This window comes from Diadema setosum, chromosome 20 (assembly GCF_964275005.1).
Source record: "Diadema setosum chromosome 20, eeDiaSeto1, whole genome shotgun sequence".
Classification (NCBI taxonomy): Eukaryota; Metazoa; Echinodermata; class Echinoidea; order Diadematoida; family Diadematidae; genus Diadema; species Diadema setosum.
In genome coordinates, this window is record NC_092704.1 from 33,478,419 (window position 1) to 33,497,200 (window position 18,782).

The following is an 18,782-nucleotide window of genomic DNA, read 5'->3' on the forward strand; positions in this document are numbered from 1 at the left end:
GACTTTCAGAATCCTTACCCTTACCCTTCGCCCTTGCCGCTCACTGTCCTTCAGCCTTTTTCAGCTTGCTCCCTTTCCCTCTGACTTTCACTATCCTTCAGCCCTTTGTGCTTGCTTCCTATCTTGACTTTCTCCTGTCCTTGTATCCTCTCCTTGCCTATGACTTTCAGCTCTTCATCTATGCGCTCAAAGACGCCCTTCTCCTATATTCTCCGCAGCGCGATAAACGTCTTTCTCGTGACTTTCATGACTGGTCCTCTCTATCTCTCTCGAACAAGAGGAGCTTGTTTGACAGCGGTATATAAGACAGACTTTGCGCTTATCTCGAGAGAATTGACCTAGAGGAGAGTGTGTCCGCCAAGAGTGAAACCCGTGTTTGAACAGCGAGAGAGTAACCTACCTACGAGAGAGATAAAGAGTCAACCTGTCCAGAAACGGTCTTCAGTCTTGTTAGCTTTCCGTATTAATTAGTCTAAGTCTTTCACCGCATCGCATCCCTCATGCCTGGCGAGACATCCTCAAAATCCACCCTTGTAAATGTGTTCGAGTGATTCTCCACAATAAACTTCTTTAACCGTGACTTCTGCCTGACAACTGTAATTTCTATGTGTCCCTCGGCATCCATCGACAAAGAACTTCAACATATAGCGGGACTTTATTTTGGGACATTTACAGAATTGGAATTATATTCTGCCCATCATCGACAAATATAGGTCGCCGTTACACTGGTGTCAGGAGTGGGATCCAGACTTTAACACGTGCTTTGGAAAATAACAAAAACAGCAAAACTGTGCAATGGCTCCGAGAAAGCGAAAGGCAGATTTGGAAAAAGAGATCAGAGAGTTGAAGGCAGCACTCAGCTACGCTAGGAAGCAAATCGAAGAGGCAAACAACGTCGACATCACTGACAATGATGGAAGTGAAACTCGAGAACTGAGTGATGGAGTTTATGTGTCCCACATTGGCGGTGGAGTAAAAGTTCAACTGCCACCTCAAGAGCCATATGATGGAAATACTGGACGATCGTGGGAGAGTTTCATATCTTCCTTCAGAAATCTCGCTGCAACTTGTGGCTGGGAGGAGTCAGAGCAACGTGTTCGCCTTCTCGCCTGTCTCCGAGGTGATGCGGCCGATTTTGTTTTCCAACAGCTTCCCCCGGCGGACATCGCCGACCTCGATAAATTAGTATCGGCGCTGGAGCATCGTTTTGCTGCCAGGAAGACACCATCCACATTTGTGTCGCAATTAGAACTACGCCGGCTCGGTCAAAGAGAGACAATTGCTGACTACGCAGCCGATATTCGCCGCCTGACAACATTTGGCTATCCGACAGCGGACGCGGCGACAAAGGAAATGATCGGGATCCGCCATTTTCTCCGAGGGCTCGGCGATAGCTCTATGGCTATGGCTATAGGTATGCAAGAGCCCGCCACTCTGCAAGCAGCTCGGGAGATTGCAGAGCGATTTCATCATCTTCGCGAGGAATCTGGCCGAGGTGCCCGACAAATTCGTTCGGTGTCGGCGATGTCGGATCCCCACGCGGTGAGTGATGAGAAATACGCCGAGTTGAGGCGACACATCACGTCCATTGACGATCGAATTGACCAATTAACTCGATTAGTTCAGCAGCCGTCACAAACTAATTCAGACAGACCTGCGAAACAGCAGCGGGGGCAGCAATCTCGAGATCGACCAGCACCTCGTTGCTATAATTGTCAAAAGCTTGGTCACCTTGCCCGTGACTGTCGCGTAGCGCCCCAACACAATAGCCAGCCTCCGGTGCTCCAGTATTTTATCAGTCGACCAAACTGGGTGCCGCAAAAACCGCCATCACCTCCTCAGTGGCAGCAACCTCGGCCATTTCCACCGCAACAGCAGCAGCAACAATTTCCGCCACCCCATCAATGGCAGCAACCTGTACCATTCGTGACACTATCCTCCTTTTATCCTTTTGCATCATTGCGCTTGTTGCTATGGAGGTTAACTTTTAGGAACTCTTTCTTTATCCTACTTTTTGGTGTGCGTCGCCTATGTGTTCATAATTTATGTTGTATATTCATTTATAGGTCTCTGTGTTATTTCTCATATTTTTAACTTGTTTGCTTTGCTAGATTGCTTTTCCTTTCTACTCTTGTCTCTCCCTTCTCTTCTGGTGTTCTTTCTTTCAATTTTCTCTTCACCCCTGTTTTCATCGCTGGGGACAGCGATATCTTTCCGTAGGGGGAGGATAGTGTCACGCATTTTGGTTAAGATGTTTGATGTAATATTATGTATATAGCATTACTTGTTTTTCATTGTTTTCATGATTATTGTACAAGTCTATGTAAAGGATGTCTCGCTAGCGCTATCACAAATTACTAGGTTAGCAAGCCCAATCCCAATTGCTTTGCATACAGCGGAGTGCTCTCTTTGGCCATCTTCTTTGTTCTTTTGACTTTCACATGTCATTCTGTGCCTCCCTCGCTCTGACTTTGCTTTCACCTTCAGTACTGTCGCTTTGTCCCTTCTCACTCGACTTTGCCTTGTCTTTCAGAACTCTTGCCTTGCTCTCCGCAGTTCAACCTTGTCCTGACTTTCAGAATCCTTACCCTTACCCTTCGCCCTTGCCGCTCACTGTCCTTCAGCCTTTTTCAGCTTGCTCCCTTTCCCTCTGACTTTCACTATCCTTCAGCCCTTTGTGCTTGCTTCCTATCTTGACTTTCTCCTGTCCTTGTATCCTCTCCTTGCCTATGACTTTCAGCTCTTCATCTATGCGCTCAAAGACGCCCTTCTCCTATATTCTCCGCAGCGCGATAAACGTCTTTCTCGTGACTTTCATGACTGGTCCTCTCTATCTCTCTCGAACAAGAGGAGCTTGTTTGACAGCGGTATATAAGACAGACTTTGCGCTTATCTCGAGAGAATTGACCTAGAGGAGAGTGTGTCCGCCAAGAGTGAAACCCGTGTTTGAACAGCGAGAGAGTAACCTACCTACGAGAGAGATAAAGAGTCAACCTGTCCAGAAACGGTCTTCAGTCTTGTTAGCTTTCCGTATTAATTAGTCTAAGTCTTTCACCGCATCGCATCCCTCATGCCTGGCGAGACATCCTCAAAATCCACCCTTGTAAATGTGTTCGAGTGATTCTCCACAATAAACTTCTTTAACCGTGACTTCTGCCTGACAACTGTAATTTCTATGTGTCCCTCGGCATCCATCGACAAAGAACTTCAACATATAGCGGGACTTTATTTTGGGACATTTACAGAATTGGAATTATATTCTGCCCATCATCGACAAATATAGGTCGCCGTTACAATACTAAGTATAAAGTGTGTAGACTGACTGGAAGCTCCAGCACTTTATTACAAGAAAAGAAAATGTATGATTTAACTTCGGGCAGAACGCGTCTTAAATGATTCCTTTAAGCCTCGCCTCGAGATAGAATGTATTATTCTAATGATCTAAAGGGATGGTGTACTTTTGTTTGAGAGGAGTTTCAGGTTTCCGGCATTCTTTTGTGTGTGTGTGTGTGTGTGTGTGTGTGTGTGTGTGTGTGTGTGTGTGTGTCATAATGAAAAACCTCTTACGTAATGTGAAAAAGCATGTAATTTTAAAAGTGATTCAAACCTTACTTGATGAAATTGGGATTGAAATGGTTGAGATATCAAAAAAAAAAAGGGGGGGGGGGGGATAACAGGGTGGACCCATCTTTTATTAGGGTCACTTTGTTTAACTGCGCTTTTGGATATGCCGGCCATTTCAAAGCCAATTTTCATCTTCCTCCCAGAATTGTATGCTCTGTAACAATGCATTAGTGGTTTCTTCGTATCATGCAAAAAGTTAAAAGCTCAATCCTCATCACAACCAATGCCTTCTTTCTCCTTTCCAAATGTGTGTTAAGGAAAGTGTGCTTCATTCGCGCTTCTGGCTTCCTCTCTCCAGCTGTAAAAGCAGATAATCATTATGTGCCTGTAGAGAGGGTGTTCGACGCCCTCTCTGTTCATTGAAATATTGCTTGTAATTTGAATGGGGGTCGAAACACTGATGTCGAAAGGAGTGTATCGGGATATCTCATTTCTCATAACTGATTTAAAGCCTACGCGCAACCATCTTAACCTAACTGTGTACGTACCTCACGACATCACGTGATCTTGGTGGTCAGTCATTTTTTGGTAATGTGTGTAAGTCCCCAAAGAGTGTGCGTGGTACACATGGTGGCGCGGCGGCTGCAATTATTAAAGTAGGCCTACAGCGTGGATGGACCACTGATCCAGATAAAACTATTCTTGAAGATATCAGTGGCGTTGAGAGTACCGAAGTTTAGATGTCACATTTATTATTGTGTGTGTGTGTGTGTGTGTGTGTGTGTGTGTGTTGTTTGTTTTCATAACAAAACATCCTTGCACAAGCCTTCGGGCTGTGGCTTTGAGCTGGGTAAGAGCACAAGAGCATCAGTTGCGTTCAGAAATATTCGGGCCACGTGAGGTTGAAAGAACTCGTTTCAATAGAATGAATACCTATGGCGTCACATAAAAAAACTCTACGAGGTACTCTTGCGTGATGATAACGTGAACTTCATCTTGACTTCCAACGACTTAGTGCCGTCTCCTTCTTTTGCCCCCACCCCCCTTGAAATTATAGGCCTACGTTATGGTTTGATTTTTAGACCGTATACGTAATCAGCATGCTATGCTTTGAACGGTGCAGTGACATTTACCTTCAACTGTGATAGAGAAAGAACAGGTATTCTCATTTCCAGCACTGTCCACTGCACGGTATTGGATGTGATGGACGCCCTCACTGAACTGGCTCCCGGAAGGTGACCCTTGAACTCTGACTGGAGTTATGGTCTCTCCGGAGTTGTCCGTTGCCGTGGGAGTTGACCACGTGACCGTAGCTTTAGTAGCCAGTGCTGGAGCGTAGACACTCTGTGATGTTGGACAATGTGTGAACGACGGTGCCGTGGTGTCTGTGTTCAAAATAAAACTGTTCACTATTGACTTCTAGCCTTTAATGACATAGTTATTTATAAGAAACATAATCAAAAGTTCGTTGTGTCAATAGGCCAATGATTGTGTGAAAGTTATAGAATATTGCATTGTATGTTCCCATGTGGCAATTGATACTAATAACGCATTGAAATGCCTAATAACATATTTCATCTTTTTTGTTATTTCAAAGAACGATTTTTTTTTTCAAATCGATTCGCTTGGCTTGAGACGTACATAACACCGTGCAAGATTTACTGTAGTTACTGGAGCAACGTATAAACCCAAAAAATTTTCTCCTCTTACTTTTTGAAGGCAAGTATTTAGGTTTAAGATTTCCATTACGAAACAAGATATTGAACGCTCTCATTCCCTTGGGTTCTTACATCTGGGCCCTGTTTTATGAAGAGTTAAAATTGATTATTATATAGTTGATTTCAGCTGTAAGTCTATGGCAGCCTGTGTAGTAAAGAAATTTAAAATCGATTTTATCTTTTGATAAAACGGGGCCCTGGTGATATTTCGCCTCACTGTCACTTAGTGTTGTAACCTTAATTCAACATTTCACGATCTGAGTTTGATTACCAGCACACGTCGGAGATCCCGAGTTGGACCAAGAACCAGAGCTCAAACATGTCCACTGTGAAGTGGAACCCTGGAGAGTGTACCCCTGGTTGCAGGAGAACGTGCACCTGCTATTGTAGTAGCGGCCATTTGTGCAGCTTATACTTCCTTTTGAAGGAGCGCTCAGCGATGGGCAGGTCACCCCTGGATGGTTGACGTAGAATATCGAGAGTCATACTAGCTGTCACTTGCTATGTAGAAGATTATCTTTATCTTTACAATTGATTGTCAACTAAATTGATTAGGCCTATACTGCATTTTCGGCATGCACGCCATCGGCAGGCTCGAAAATGGCATACGGCTGCTTAAACGCCGTGGCTGAGCTATGAGGAAGAAGAATCATATTAATGCATAACATGCTTTCGACTTGTATGTTTTTTTTTATACGATCATTTTGACACCATGATTGGTAGAATACTCCCTACAATACGGTGTATGAGTGCTTACTCTGGGGCCTGCGAGTGGCCCATGTTACTGAATTCTGATTTTGCACCTTCGGTCTTGAAATTATCTCAATTATTTGATCTACAAAAATACTGCAACACAATAAGATGCTTATGTTAGAGCGTCGTTTGGTCAAGTACAAATCAAACATAATTGTGGAATCTTTGGGGGCCTTACAGCTTCGTGCGCTATGTTAATTTTACGCTCTAGAAACTCTTTTGAATACATGTCACTTCCTGTTGTACTCAGGTACCCTACACTGCGTCACGCTATCAGAACTCATTATCTTAAATCACCATGGCTATCTGAAATAAAATATCGTCTGCTTTTGTATACAGGTAATTGGAACACTTTTGTGAAAGAGCATGTAATTGATTTGTCCATATCATTCCTTCGGTTATGAATACAAGAAAATACGATCATCACGAAATAAACAGTGCAGTAAATAGTGAAGAATTCAAATGATTGAGTTAAAAACGCCCCATCCCCATCCCCCCCCCCCCAAAAAAAAATACATAGAAATAAGAAGCAATGAAATGTAACATTCTACCTCTGGCAATGTAATCTTCGAAATATTCATACCTACCTCGAATTCATCCACAAACAAGTAATGTCTCTTCACTTTCAGCCTTTAATTTCAATAATCATTACATTGGATTGATTTTGTAATTCATTACTATGGTATTACACATTTTTGCAGATTTTATTTCGACCTGCATCAAAGGCATTTTTTCTGATGCTTTTACCACAAAACAATATATGGTAGGATATCTGTGCAATTTTCAAGTCAAATGATTTCATAAACACAGCGTACAATATGACTAAAGACACATTTTTTGGAACAACCCGTGCAAAACGGAGGGATAGGAAAGGATGACAAGCATTAAAAATATGCATCCCCAGCAAATCCTAATTTCTGTACTTTTCCGAGAACTTAGTCTTCTATTCCTTACAAGTAACAATATGGACATGTATATTGTCCACAGTGAACGTTATATGTTGTTACATGTTATGCGCCCAAACATCGGTCTTCTTGTAGTGGTAGGATCTCTCTTGGACAATATTGACCTGTTTGCAAATCCTCTAATCCTTACGTGCACATGAGGGCGCTGATCCTGACCAGACACCTGAGTTGCCTGAGCGCTGACAGGTTCTAGACGAGGATCCGCCACTGACGTAGTAGCCAGTCGAACAGGAGTACGTGCAGGTAGAGCCAACATACCGAACGTTAGAGCACCCCACACTCCCGTGAGATGGCGCCGATAGAGAGGAACAACGAATCACTAATGGGGTAAAGGGTTGAAAGAAAGACGCATACTAAACTGTTTTTTTGAAACCAGGATCTTTGTTGTTCACTGTATTTCAGGAAAAGCGGAATCAGCAATACTTGCTCAACAACATTTGCTGTTCTTCATGCATGCGCTGATAAATTTTGCAGTGAACATCTTCTACAAACAACATACGAAATCAAGCGTTTATCAAAGATGTTAGATTTGCTTGTATCAAATAACAGTTACTTGTTTAAGACCTTTCATTCGTATAACTTATGAGGGAAAAGACTAGACTAAAGTAGATAGGCAAAATAATGTTCTCGATCCTTTCGTCATCACAATTACACCATCCATCTCCTTCATTAACGTTTCTCGTATTGAAAAAAAAAAAACAATCTGAAAAGCAAATAACTGTATCTGAAGTTCACTGGTATCAGAGCAAAAAGTAGTTTATCAAGTATCGGGTACAGTCTCACACTTACCAACCACAACAAATCGTATTGTGCAGGTTGCGTAGTTCCCTGCACTATCGGTAGCACGGTACTGGACGGTGTGCGAGCCCTCATGGAAATAAGAACCCGGACTTCCACCTGACACTCGGCTATCGTTCACAAAGCATGAGATACAGTCTTCGTCACATATTCAATCTGTTTCTATTGTTGATCAATAAATACGTTTTATTATTTTACCCTGAGAGGACATTGTTACAAATGAAACTTTATATTTATCATATATATACGCATAATAGGTTCTGGTAATGAGGTCTGATAGACGATGGGAACAAAACATCTGTAGCATTTTTATGTAACATACATATACATGTATGTATAACACTAATTTGGTTACCTGCAAAATAATGATTTTCAGGTATACGTGTAGCAGGGTCTATCACCCTCGATTCCTTCGCTACATCAGCAGGGCTGCATTTTTATCTTGATCGCTCAGGCAATACATCAATGTTTGGTGACTAATGTCAGTGTAGTGTCAGTATACAATGTTCATCTCTCCCGAAAATATAAAGTTTTATTTGTTATAATGTACTCTAAGGGTAAAATGATAAACGTATCTATTGATCAACAATAGAAACAGATTGAATATGTGACGAATATGTCCACGCACCATCGTTTCGAAAATGTAAGTGATATGTTTCTTTCTTATTTTGCTATTCAGACTGAAAGTCACCTCTAGCTATCAACTGTATATTGTCATAGTTATACACAGAACGGTATTATGATCTGTATAGTTTGAACCTTCCATGCTATTTTTATGAAAGTTAAGAATATTATGTGAATCAAAAAAAAATCTCTGTGTCTTACGTGTGCTTTTTATGTTTGTCTTTCATTATTTATGGTTTTCCTAGCATGGTACAATAATCAGTGATAACAATTTTTTATCAAATTAAATAAAATGTAATCAGTTAATATGTTCATGATAATGTCAGGAAGCATATTGGCCGCTCTGATCGTTTCCTTGCTTTTGTTTTTGTGTGTACGTGGAGGATGTTTTGTCATGGTAAATTCAAGGTATTCCATCAATGAGGATAAAGGAGATTTACACCAGTGGTACAGTGGCTTCCTGAACAAAAACAAAACAAAAAATGAAATAAAAAAACAAACGCAGATATTCCAACCTGACTGAGGGTGTTCCTCTGTTGTCAGTAGCTGTCGGTGTAGACCATGTCACGGTCCGAGAGGTGGATGTCGTGTACTGATTGCCGATATTTCCAGCACAAGAGGTAAAAGTGGGACTCGTTGTGTCTGAGCGAAGAAACAAATTACGTCGGAAACAACCACAACATGAAGAACGAACTTCCACATCATCACTGACGTTCAACTTCCCACCTGGGAATAAATAACTTTTGAAAATACAGTATATTTGCATTCAGCTTACATACTCAGGACATTTTCAGACCCCGGCTCTCTGATGAGATGACACAGAAGCCATGAAAGCTGCGTTTCCTTGACTCTTCTAGGTTGAAGCCTCAGGTCCTCTCTTCAACACAATCGCGAACCAGGTTGACAACAATTAAGGTCCATTTAGTTTTTAGCCAGGAACGCACTGATTTAATGGCCAGTAAATTAATAATAGTGATGACTGCGTACTGTTTGCCATTTTCCAGTCATAATGTTATCTCCTGTTCTTGTAGCAAATCGACCACAGCACCGCGCACTGTAGGTTGGAGCCTTTGACTGTTTGAGTAGATTCTATGCCTATATTCGGCGTTGTTCAGTAAATTTCAAAATGACATGTATTTGATTATCTCACTGTGTTTCGGGTTGCTTGTGACTTCTTCAATGCATATTTTAGAAAGTGTTATCGTTCCATACTTGACCACAGGAATTTAATGAGTGTGGCAATTTCCTTGCAAAGTAAAACCGATTGCCGAAAGAACTCAAGGTATACGGAAAAAGACGATAGCAGAAGATAAACACAAGTAATGATTGCCATTACAAAGTAACTGCACACACTGCAGAAATAGGAAAATCAAAATAGACATCTGGTAGGTAAACAAAAATTAGGTAAATTACGGTGTGAGTAGATATGGACATGTTCATGACTCACCAGGAGGTGGTGGAGGAGGCGGCGATCGACGACGGCGGCGACGACGTCGGCTCCAAAATGCATCTGAAAAAAAAAAAAATAAAGGGGTAATGTATTCCTGAACAAGTCAATTTGCAAGCCCACATCGCGTCCATATCAGCTACATGAAAGTGAAAAGAGCTCCTATTCGTCAGAATTCTGACGAAAGATAGTGTGTTTGTATGTGTGTATGTGTGTGTGTGCGTGGGTTTGTGTGTATGTGTGTGTTTGGGACAGGAATGAGGAAAGACAAGGACATGAGAAATAAATTAATTATGTTAAAGTCATATCATTAAGTCCCTTCAACATCTATAGATCTGCAGAACATGGAATAACATGTCGAGAATTTTACTTTACGGTATTGCAACTGATTGATAATTTGTCCTTTATTACCTTACATAATTTAGTGTTTAAAGTGATTGTCATGTCCAAAAAAAAAAAAATAATAATGGGGCGTCATACTCGGCTTCAAATTCAAGTTCTGTTGACTGCTGAACAGGAGTCATTTCCACCAAACTATCAAGCTTCGACCCGACGACCAGTAATAATATGGTTCTTAATAGTGGATGCAGTGGATGCAGCACATGAATTGAGTGGGAATTTGTTAGTCAATTGCAATGAAAGAAACTCGACAAAAGAGTATTCATTGAATAGGTTTTTTTTTTTGCTTCTCCACGCAGACAAGTTTGACTTTTAAGGTGGTATAAGCATGTGCAATTGTTCTAAAAACGTATGTTTAATGTCAATGTACATTATGATATCATTTTAGTAACATTTTTATTGTACTTTATCATCTGTATTGGTATTGTGACAGGAGTCAGTTTTGTATTCTGCCTTGCGTTTCCTGCTTTTTCAGTACTGCAAGGTATCTATTAATAAACATAATCATGTTTATTATGCAAATAAAAAATATTTCATGACCCTATGTAAAGGTTCAAATTTCAATATAAGTTTCAAGCATATCAAAATTGCACGTGATGCAGTTCATCTAGAAGACGTAGACGATCAGATTTGCATTTAGTTTTCGACTCCACATTACTTCCACTGTTAACACGTATAATAACGAAACTAAAATAAAATGAAAATATGAAACAGGATATGACAATAAAGCTGCCAAAAAGTGACACAAATTGTAAAGAGAACACAAGTTGTAAGTGAACGAATAAGCAAACTAATAAAGACCATGTGAGGGCACCTGACGTTGTTAAATTAATGTGAATTACAGAACGATAAAACTATTTTCGAAAAAAAAATTCAGAGGGATCGGCAAAGGAAAATGCAAAGTCTCAGTTAATGAAGGCTGAGCATCACCTTAGTATTAAAGTAATTTTACTGCTCTATGTGTAATATGTAAGAAAAATCAAACATTTGGAAAATGAGTTCGTGCTTAGCGTCCTCTTAAAACAATACGTTTCTTGAATTGCACTTACACTAATTAGAAGGCAATTTTCAAAATATCAAGGCTGATGATTTCTTAAACTTTTTGCAATATGTAATATGGTAAAACCATGATTGTTTAAGTTGGAAGAACGGAAGGGAAAAATGAAAGAGAAAATAAATCCCTCATGCTGGGTTGGAAGATAAATGTGAAGATCAAAGACAGTATGTCATGCATGTTGTAGGTCTAAAGGTAAGTGAGATATTCCAACCGTTTACACTGCATGCTGTATAGGGTACACACTGGCTTTGCAATGTAACATCTCTTCATTGTAGAAAACAACTGTTTAGCTCACATGATGCTCCAACTATTAGCACTTTTTAGAAACCTCGAAAACTCAACCGGGTTACATGATCCTATCCCAAATGTGACAACATTCTTGATTTATTTATCAGGGGAGCTGAGAAGGTTTTTGCGATCATATCAGTCTTTATGTTTGCAAGTAATTATGGGACTGGTCGCTAATACTGTATTGTTATAAATTTGTTCAATTTCAATGAGACCTTTTTTATATCTACTTACATCTATTCTGACTTTCATTCAAGTCAAATTTAATTAACAATTTTGGTGCTTGTGCTTGAGTTTAGGATGAACAAAATAGACAAACGTTATTCTGTGTGATTGCAGTCAATGAATACATTGTATTTACAAAGTAAATCATCAGAAACGATCGTATACTTTCAATAATAAACAAACTTGATCCTGTTCCTTCTGGTAAATTATAATTATCCCAGCAATCACTGATATTGGATAACATAAATCGAAGAAGACTTTAATAACCTCATTGTGTAACATTATAAGACTAGTCTAGGCAGTCTACATGCTATAAAGGCACGCATTGCGCTAATTTCAAACATAAACTCATGAAATCATAGCCGACGTTGATTTCGATAGAATCTACTCGTCTATCATGAGCTGTCAAATTGGGGACAATTTTGGTGAAAGTAATTTATAGGTAACGTGATAATGTCGATTGGTAATCAAAATCCTTGTGCTGCCTTACAGATATAATCATCTCTAATATAAGAAAAAAAATTGAATGAATTCAGATAAACAAATTGGGTGAACTGTTTTACCGGTTACGCACGAGTTTTGTTCAGCTTGTTCATTTTGTTTTTGTTTGCTTTGTTGTTGTTTCTTTTTATTCCCTTGCAAAGTTTAACAATATCCCAAGTCTCAAGATTCCAAGCAACTGCGACTTCATAGAAGCAACATAATCTGTATCAACATTAAAAAATGCACTTGATGCTCAAGTGACAAGCAAATAATAACCGTTGTATTATCAGATAGAAATACACATGTATTCTCTCCCTCTCTCTCTCTCTCTCTCTGTGTGTGTTTTTTTTTTCTCTCTCTCTCTCTTCAATGTATAGGCTCAGTCGGTAGCACGTCTGCCTCACGATCACGCGGCCCGGGTTCGAACACGAGTCTGGACTGAGCAATGTTGTATGTAGGCATACCGTCACCTCTAGCAAGAGGCAAAACACTCTGTCCCTTGGATAGGACATAGAATGGAGGTCCCGTGTATCATGAGAGAGTAACAACTCATGCACGTAAAAGAGACCGCTTCATTCATTCATCGCAAAGAGCAGGGTGTTTAACCCGGTGAAGTGGTCCCACCTCACATCCAACTGGACCCAATGCATATGGCTGTCCATCCATCTTCTCAGATGGAATGAACAATATATATATGTATATATATATATATATATATATATATATATATATATATATATATATATATAAATTGTAGTTGCTCCGCGTATTGGCCGTCATCCCTGATGAAGAGGAAGGATCCTCGAAAATTCGGATTATTCATTAACTCTTTATGTGCCATGGTGGAAACACCCTGTGTGCCACGTTATTCCGAGACACGAAGGTATTCATGCTTTGAGAACGAATTATGTTTTTCCAATTTGTATGACCTCTACAAATTTCTGTTAAGATGGGCATAACAGTAGGCAAAGCTAAAGAGAAATGCCAAACTTTGTTTCGATATAAATTGTATGACGAATCTATTTTTCAATTTCTCTTTCGAATGACCAGTTGCTACATTACTGCAAAGGCATGAATTTTGCACATAAAACCGCGACAGAAACTTAGAATGTACGAGCAAATCTAGTTGGGAACACCACTTGATAGTCAATCACTACATAGAATGCAAGCCGTATATGAGAGGAACAAAAGCACGAAAAACGCTTTCATTGTGTCGCGGGATTAGCAGTGATTAGCGACTTATCGATCGGTTTTGGCGGCTTTGTTCGTTGACGAGAATATGCGAAGTTGGCACGCCGTCGACTAAGCCGGACGTGCGAACGTGGCACATAAAGAGTTAAAATCAAGATTGGCATTTAAGGCATTCCTCTGTTGTCAGTGGTTGTGACATTATTATTGCTATATATACATACATATAATATTATGTACATGTGTATTTTTTTTTCTTTTTTTTGGGGGGGAGGTATTCGTTCACAATCTGGAACTTGTCATCTACTACAGGTTATTCATATCTAAACTGATGAATAAAAGCACTTGAATATCTTGAGAACAGATGATTTATATTCAATGTGTGTGTGTGTGTGTGTGTGTGTGAGTGTGTGTGTGCGTATGCCTGTGTGTATGCTGTGCATGTGTGTGTTTCTATGTTGTATTGGGGGGGCGGGGGGGGGGGGCGGGGGGGGGGGGGTGAATACGTGCACGTACAGGTTACTTACCGGCATCTGTGATGACCAATGAAAGGAGGAGGATGACGACATAAACCGTGGCTATTTGCAGTTGCATGGTCTTACACTAGTTTACCTGGGTGGACACAAACATATATATTTCCTTACAAAACCTTTAGAACAGCGGGCTGCAGCTCCAGTCAGTTTGCGGCGTAGAGAGGCTAGATAAGAACAAGAGTTTTCGCAGGCCCTGCGTGTATGCCCGATTGACACTGACAGAACAAACACACAGGTGTGCATGAAATATCGACACGAATGGCGTCTTCAGGAAACGTCGTTCGGTGAGGTAGCAATGTGGTCCCGCTGAAATGCAGAGGGGGGGGGGGGGGACAATTCGGTAGGTGCGACTTCAGGTTGTACGTCCGAAGACAAGAAAGGGTGATCGCTCCAAAAAGCAATGAAAGCTTAGTCTATCGTCTGAATTCCCGGATAAAAGACGCAGGAAGTAATACCTATTGTATTGTAGCCATTAAATAACCTGTAGGATATATTCCTTTACATCTTGTGGAAGGATGAAAATTAGCATGTAAAATATATAAGTAGATTCTGCTTCAAGCCATAATTACGTTTCACGTGTAGTGTTACTGATACCATACACATCTTTACTACATAACAACTTATACACCAACGTAATGTATGTAAGGTTTTCGTTGCAATCTTTAGGAAAATGTTGCGTTTCAGCTTTCATGTTGAAATCAGCATGATATTAAGAAAATATGGCTTTATTGTATAGTTGATTCTACAAATGCTGATAAACGAGAAAATAAGTTTAAATTGTGTCATTCAACAATGAACAGTTCGGGTCTGAATGACGAGGTTAACAGTCAGCCTTGCTATGACGTCATTGAAGGGGGAATATCCGTTTGAAGTCCAAGCAAGCCCCTTCATCGCCTCACTGCGCAATCCAACAATAACAACAATAGTATATGAGCCATTGAATCCCTCATCACCCACCCCCCACCCAGAAAACGAACAAACAACTTAGGTCTCTCGTTTCTTGCATACAAGCCATAAATCAAACATTACCCTGGACTCTTTTTTTTCACACACCTGTTTTCTTTTATGTTTTTTTTTCCCATTTCTGAATGGATAGTAATGTATTATTTGACAAATCTTGTGGTCTTTGCTTATCCAATAACTGTTGTATTTAAAACGCTTTCTGTCCATTTTGCTCGACATTTGGTCGTATGCATAAATAGTAGCAATAGCTTGTGCTAGCCTTTCGCTTGAATCCGTGTGCATAAAGACAAGCAGAAACAATTGTTTGCTGCCCGCAAAGACGTATGAACTTGACGGACTTTTCGCTTGTTCCAGCAGTTGCTTCCTTTTTTCCAAGATCTTTTGAACGAGCCTGATCTTTTGCTTAACTGGGTCAATAATCGTAAAAGAAAGTTTTGCAGGAGGAGTATAAATCTACAGATTGTTTTTTCTATCCATTTATTTATTCATTTATTTGCTCAGTCTTATTTCAGTTGGATAGTAGCCCCATAACTAGGCACTTTCTGCTCTTCTATGGGACCTAAATACATATGACATTTACACAAAGTACAGCACACGTGGGCAGGTATATTGTTCGTTTTGTGGACCTGCTTTCCAAAATCTCAAAACAAATGCTCAAAAACTGAGTAAGTGAGTCAAACATACTGGTAATTTGCATGCTTTTGCATTATTAGAACTAAGTCGCCATGCCATCGAATTGTTCAGTATTAACGAAAGATTCATTCCGCACATCAGCACAGTAAGAACCTATAGCAGTCACGCCTGCCAGATTTCAATTCAAATGTTGAAAAACTGAGGGACTGATCTCAAATTTTCATTTTTTTTTTTTTTATTTTCATCTTAGATATATCAGAAACGTTTTCGTTTCAACAAGGGTAATGTCCAGAGGTTAAATAGGAGGAAAAAAGGATGTCTGACATTTGTGGAGAGCAATGAGAACTCTCTGCACTTGCCATCTGGCAGATCTGGGCTTCTAAGCAACAGTCGGGGGAGTGATCGGAATCAGCTAGTACATGTGTGTGTGTGTGTGTGTGTGTGTGTGTGTGTGTGTGTGTGCGTGAGTGTGTATGTGTGTGTGTGTGTGTGTGTGTGTGTGGGTGGGTGGGTTTGTGTATGTGTGTATGTGTGTGCATTCATGAGTGTCATTTTATAGTTCTACAGCTATGTCAGAAAATGTCTCTGTACACACATAAACGCCCGTTATTACTTCACATTTGAATATTCACGCCGATCTGTGTTCTTGTTTTCCTATATTCGTGACCTCCCTTTGTTGAAATCGCAAGAAATTGCTTGTGCAGGGTAAGTAAAATGTATTAAAGCCAAGCAAAAGGTTAGGTACGTGGATTTAAGCGGTTGCTTTAGCTTGATCTTTTCTTGACAAGTTTTTGCTTTGGTTGAAGCAATTGCTTGCGAGCAATTGCTACATCATATGCATCCTTTGTCGTACAGCTAAAGATATACTTTCAATCAGGTCCACAACCGTTCCTCTTTCTGTTGATATACGCATCTGTCATATCTATGTGCTGACAAATTTTGCATGATGTTAAACACTCTTTTGGCAAGTGCACATATTCATTAAATTGAGTTCATGAAACCAATAACGTAAAACCTGCGGTACTTATGAACCTTCAAAATAACAACCCTTATTTCATTTTCGGAATTTCCAGCCTTCGGAATACGAACCAAGTTTCATTTTCAAGTTATTGTTACAGGTTGTTACAGTATCTTATCGCAGGCACACTAAACTTACGCAGTTTCTCAGTTGTTTTCATTACATGTACAAGTGTATAAAATATGCTGGAATGCTAGTGAACATGCCACAACACTTTTTCATTTCATCAACAAAAGTTACACATTTGAAAAAAAAAAAATGTTTAGATTAAGCGTTATTTCAGTCCAGTTCATGGACGAGACATAACTCATTTTACAGCTGTATGGGGAATTCCACCTTTTAGCTGTTGGTTCTTTGCCTCGATATGATATACTGAAATATGATGTCTTTGCATGACAATGCACAATAGGATGGCTGTATTGTGCTATTAGAGTAAAGGTCGCTTCCGTTCCCTCATTAGCTAGGGGGTTGTCTGCGTGGGTGTGTCATGATTGTTATTATTTAAACCTTGGGCAATGCAGCATAGTGCCTTAAACTGTAGTCCTCTGCCTTCAAAGTATCGTCAGCACAGAAATCTTTCATCTAACTCAGGAAAATGAAGAAACTGCTTGTCAAAAGTACTGTCATTTTCTTCGTGCTCTCCTCAATAATATCCGATGCTGGTAAGATATCTTTATTTATTACTCAAATAATATTGTAGTTCTAAACCAGGGAAAGACGAAGCAGCCTCCGCAACAAGATACTTTCAGAGGGATTGTATGCATTAAAACATAAACAGATAGATAGCGAATTAGATAGATAGATAGATAGATAGATAGATAGATAGATAGATAGATAGATAAATAGAGGAGTATTTGCACAGACACTAGTTGTTGGTTTTTTTTTCATATAGCTATGATAAGGTCCTGCGATTTTTTCTTAGTTACATATTGCGAATTTAAAAAGTTGTATATGACTTCACCAAAATATAATTTTTTAAAGGAAAAAAATGAACAATTTAATAAATCCCTCTCATTTCCAAGCTTTCACATTCATGCAGTAAAGCTAAACTGTATCAAAGTTAGTGTATATATTTCCATGTATTTTTAGTCGGTTAATGAAGGAAATTCATATTTAAGATATGTTGAAATCACACGTAAGTAAAAGTAGACATATAATCGGTCACGGGTGACTGGTTATGGATTCAGATGTGTATTATTCATGTGCCATTATAAGACAGATGCAGCTAAATGCATTGATGCAATAATAACGTGTGTGAAATCTTCACACGAACGTTAATTGATAAATATAGCAAGGGTTATTCTCGCACACTTGTATGAACTCTGGTTATTGTAAATGTGCAGACTCTAGTCAACTCATATCCATATAATTTCAAGTTAGCACAGACAAGAGCCAGCACACGAAAGGACACCAAAGCAGTTTCCATAAGACAGTGTAATACAGGGTGCATAATTGTGGTGATCGAGAAATTCACTGCCACTTTTACCCAAATCCTGAATTTGATGAGGCAAAGTTGTGCATCAATTATAATTGATGGTGTGATGTTTATAACCAATCTGTTGTAGTTGTTGTTGTTGTGTGTGTGTTTTGTACTTGTTTACTGGAAAGTGCGAATGTTCATAATTCCATTATGAAATATTTCCGATTTCTTCATAATAAATTATCTGTTCTTTTATACGCCTAAAGTTCAAATCAGTGAAAGGCGCGATTACACGTAACCAGCTGACGGCCAAATGAAAATGGCTAGTCAAACAATTTCTAAACGTTCTCCGACCAGAATAAGCAATAACTACGAGTATGGTAATTTGCAGAGTGTCATCATTTTCGTGCCACGACAGTAAATTCGCACTTACTCTAAGCATTTCATAAACCTTTCCCTCTCCAAACAAGCAATCCAAACTCTCCAACCCCAACTACTTATTGTGAATGTTGTACACCCTGTTCCTGATCTTAGACAGCATAAAGGGAAAAACAGAAAGAAAAGATTCCATTTCAATACGCTCAGAGTCAACTAAATCTCGGCGCCAGAGGGCTGAACCCTGTGTTACGGTGCGCCCATTTTTTCCCATATTCGTGGGCGCTGGATGAGAATCTGGATGATGAGGAATATTGATATTATGTGAAAC

General features: G+C 39.8%; 1 protein-coding gene across 1 annotated transcript in view; it reads left to right on the forward strand.

The window, feature by feature from the left end:
* The first annotated feature begins 795 nt into the window (after nucleotides 1-795).
* Nucleotides 796-18,782, forward strand: part of LOC140243625 (uncharacterized) — a 117,352-nt gene continuing 99,365 nt past the window's right edge. Inside the window, 2 exon segments of the mRNA XM_072323289.1 lie at nucleotides 796-1,917; nucleotides 2,741-2,867. Of these exon segments, the coding sequence (XP_072179390.1) occupies nucleotides 796-1,917; nucleotides 2,741-2,867 (1,249 nt within the window).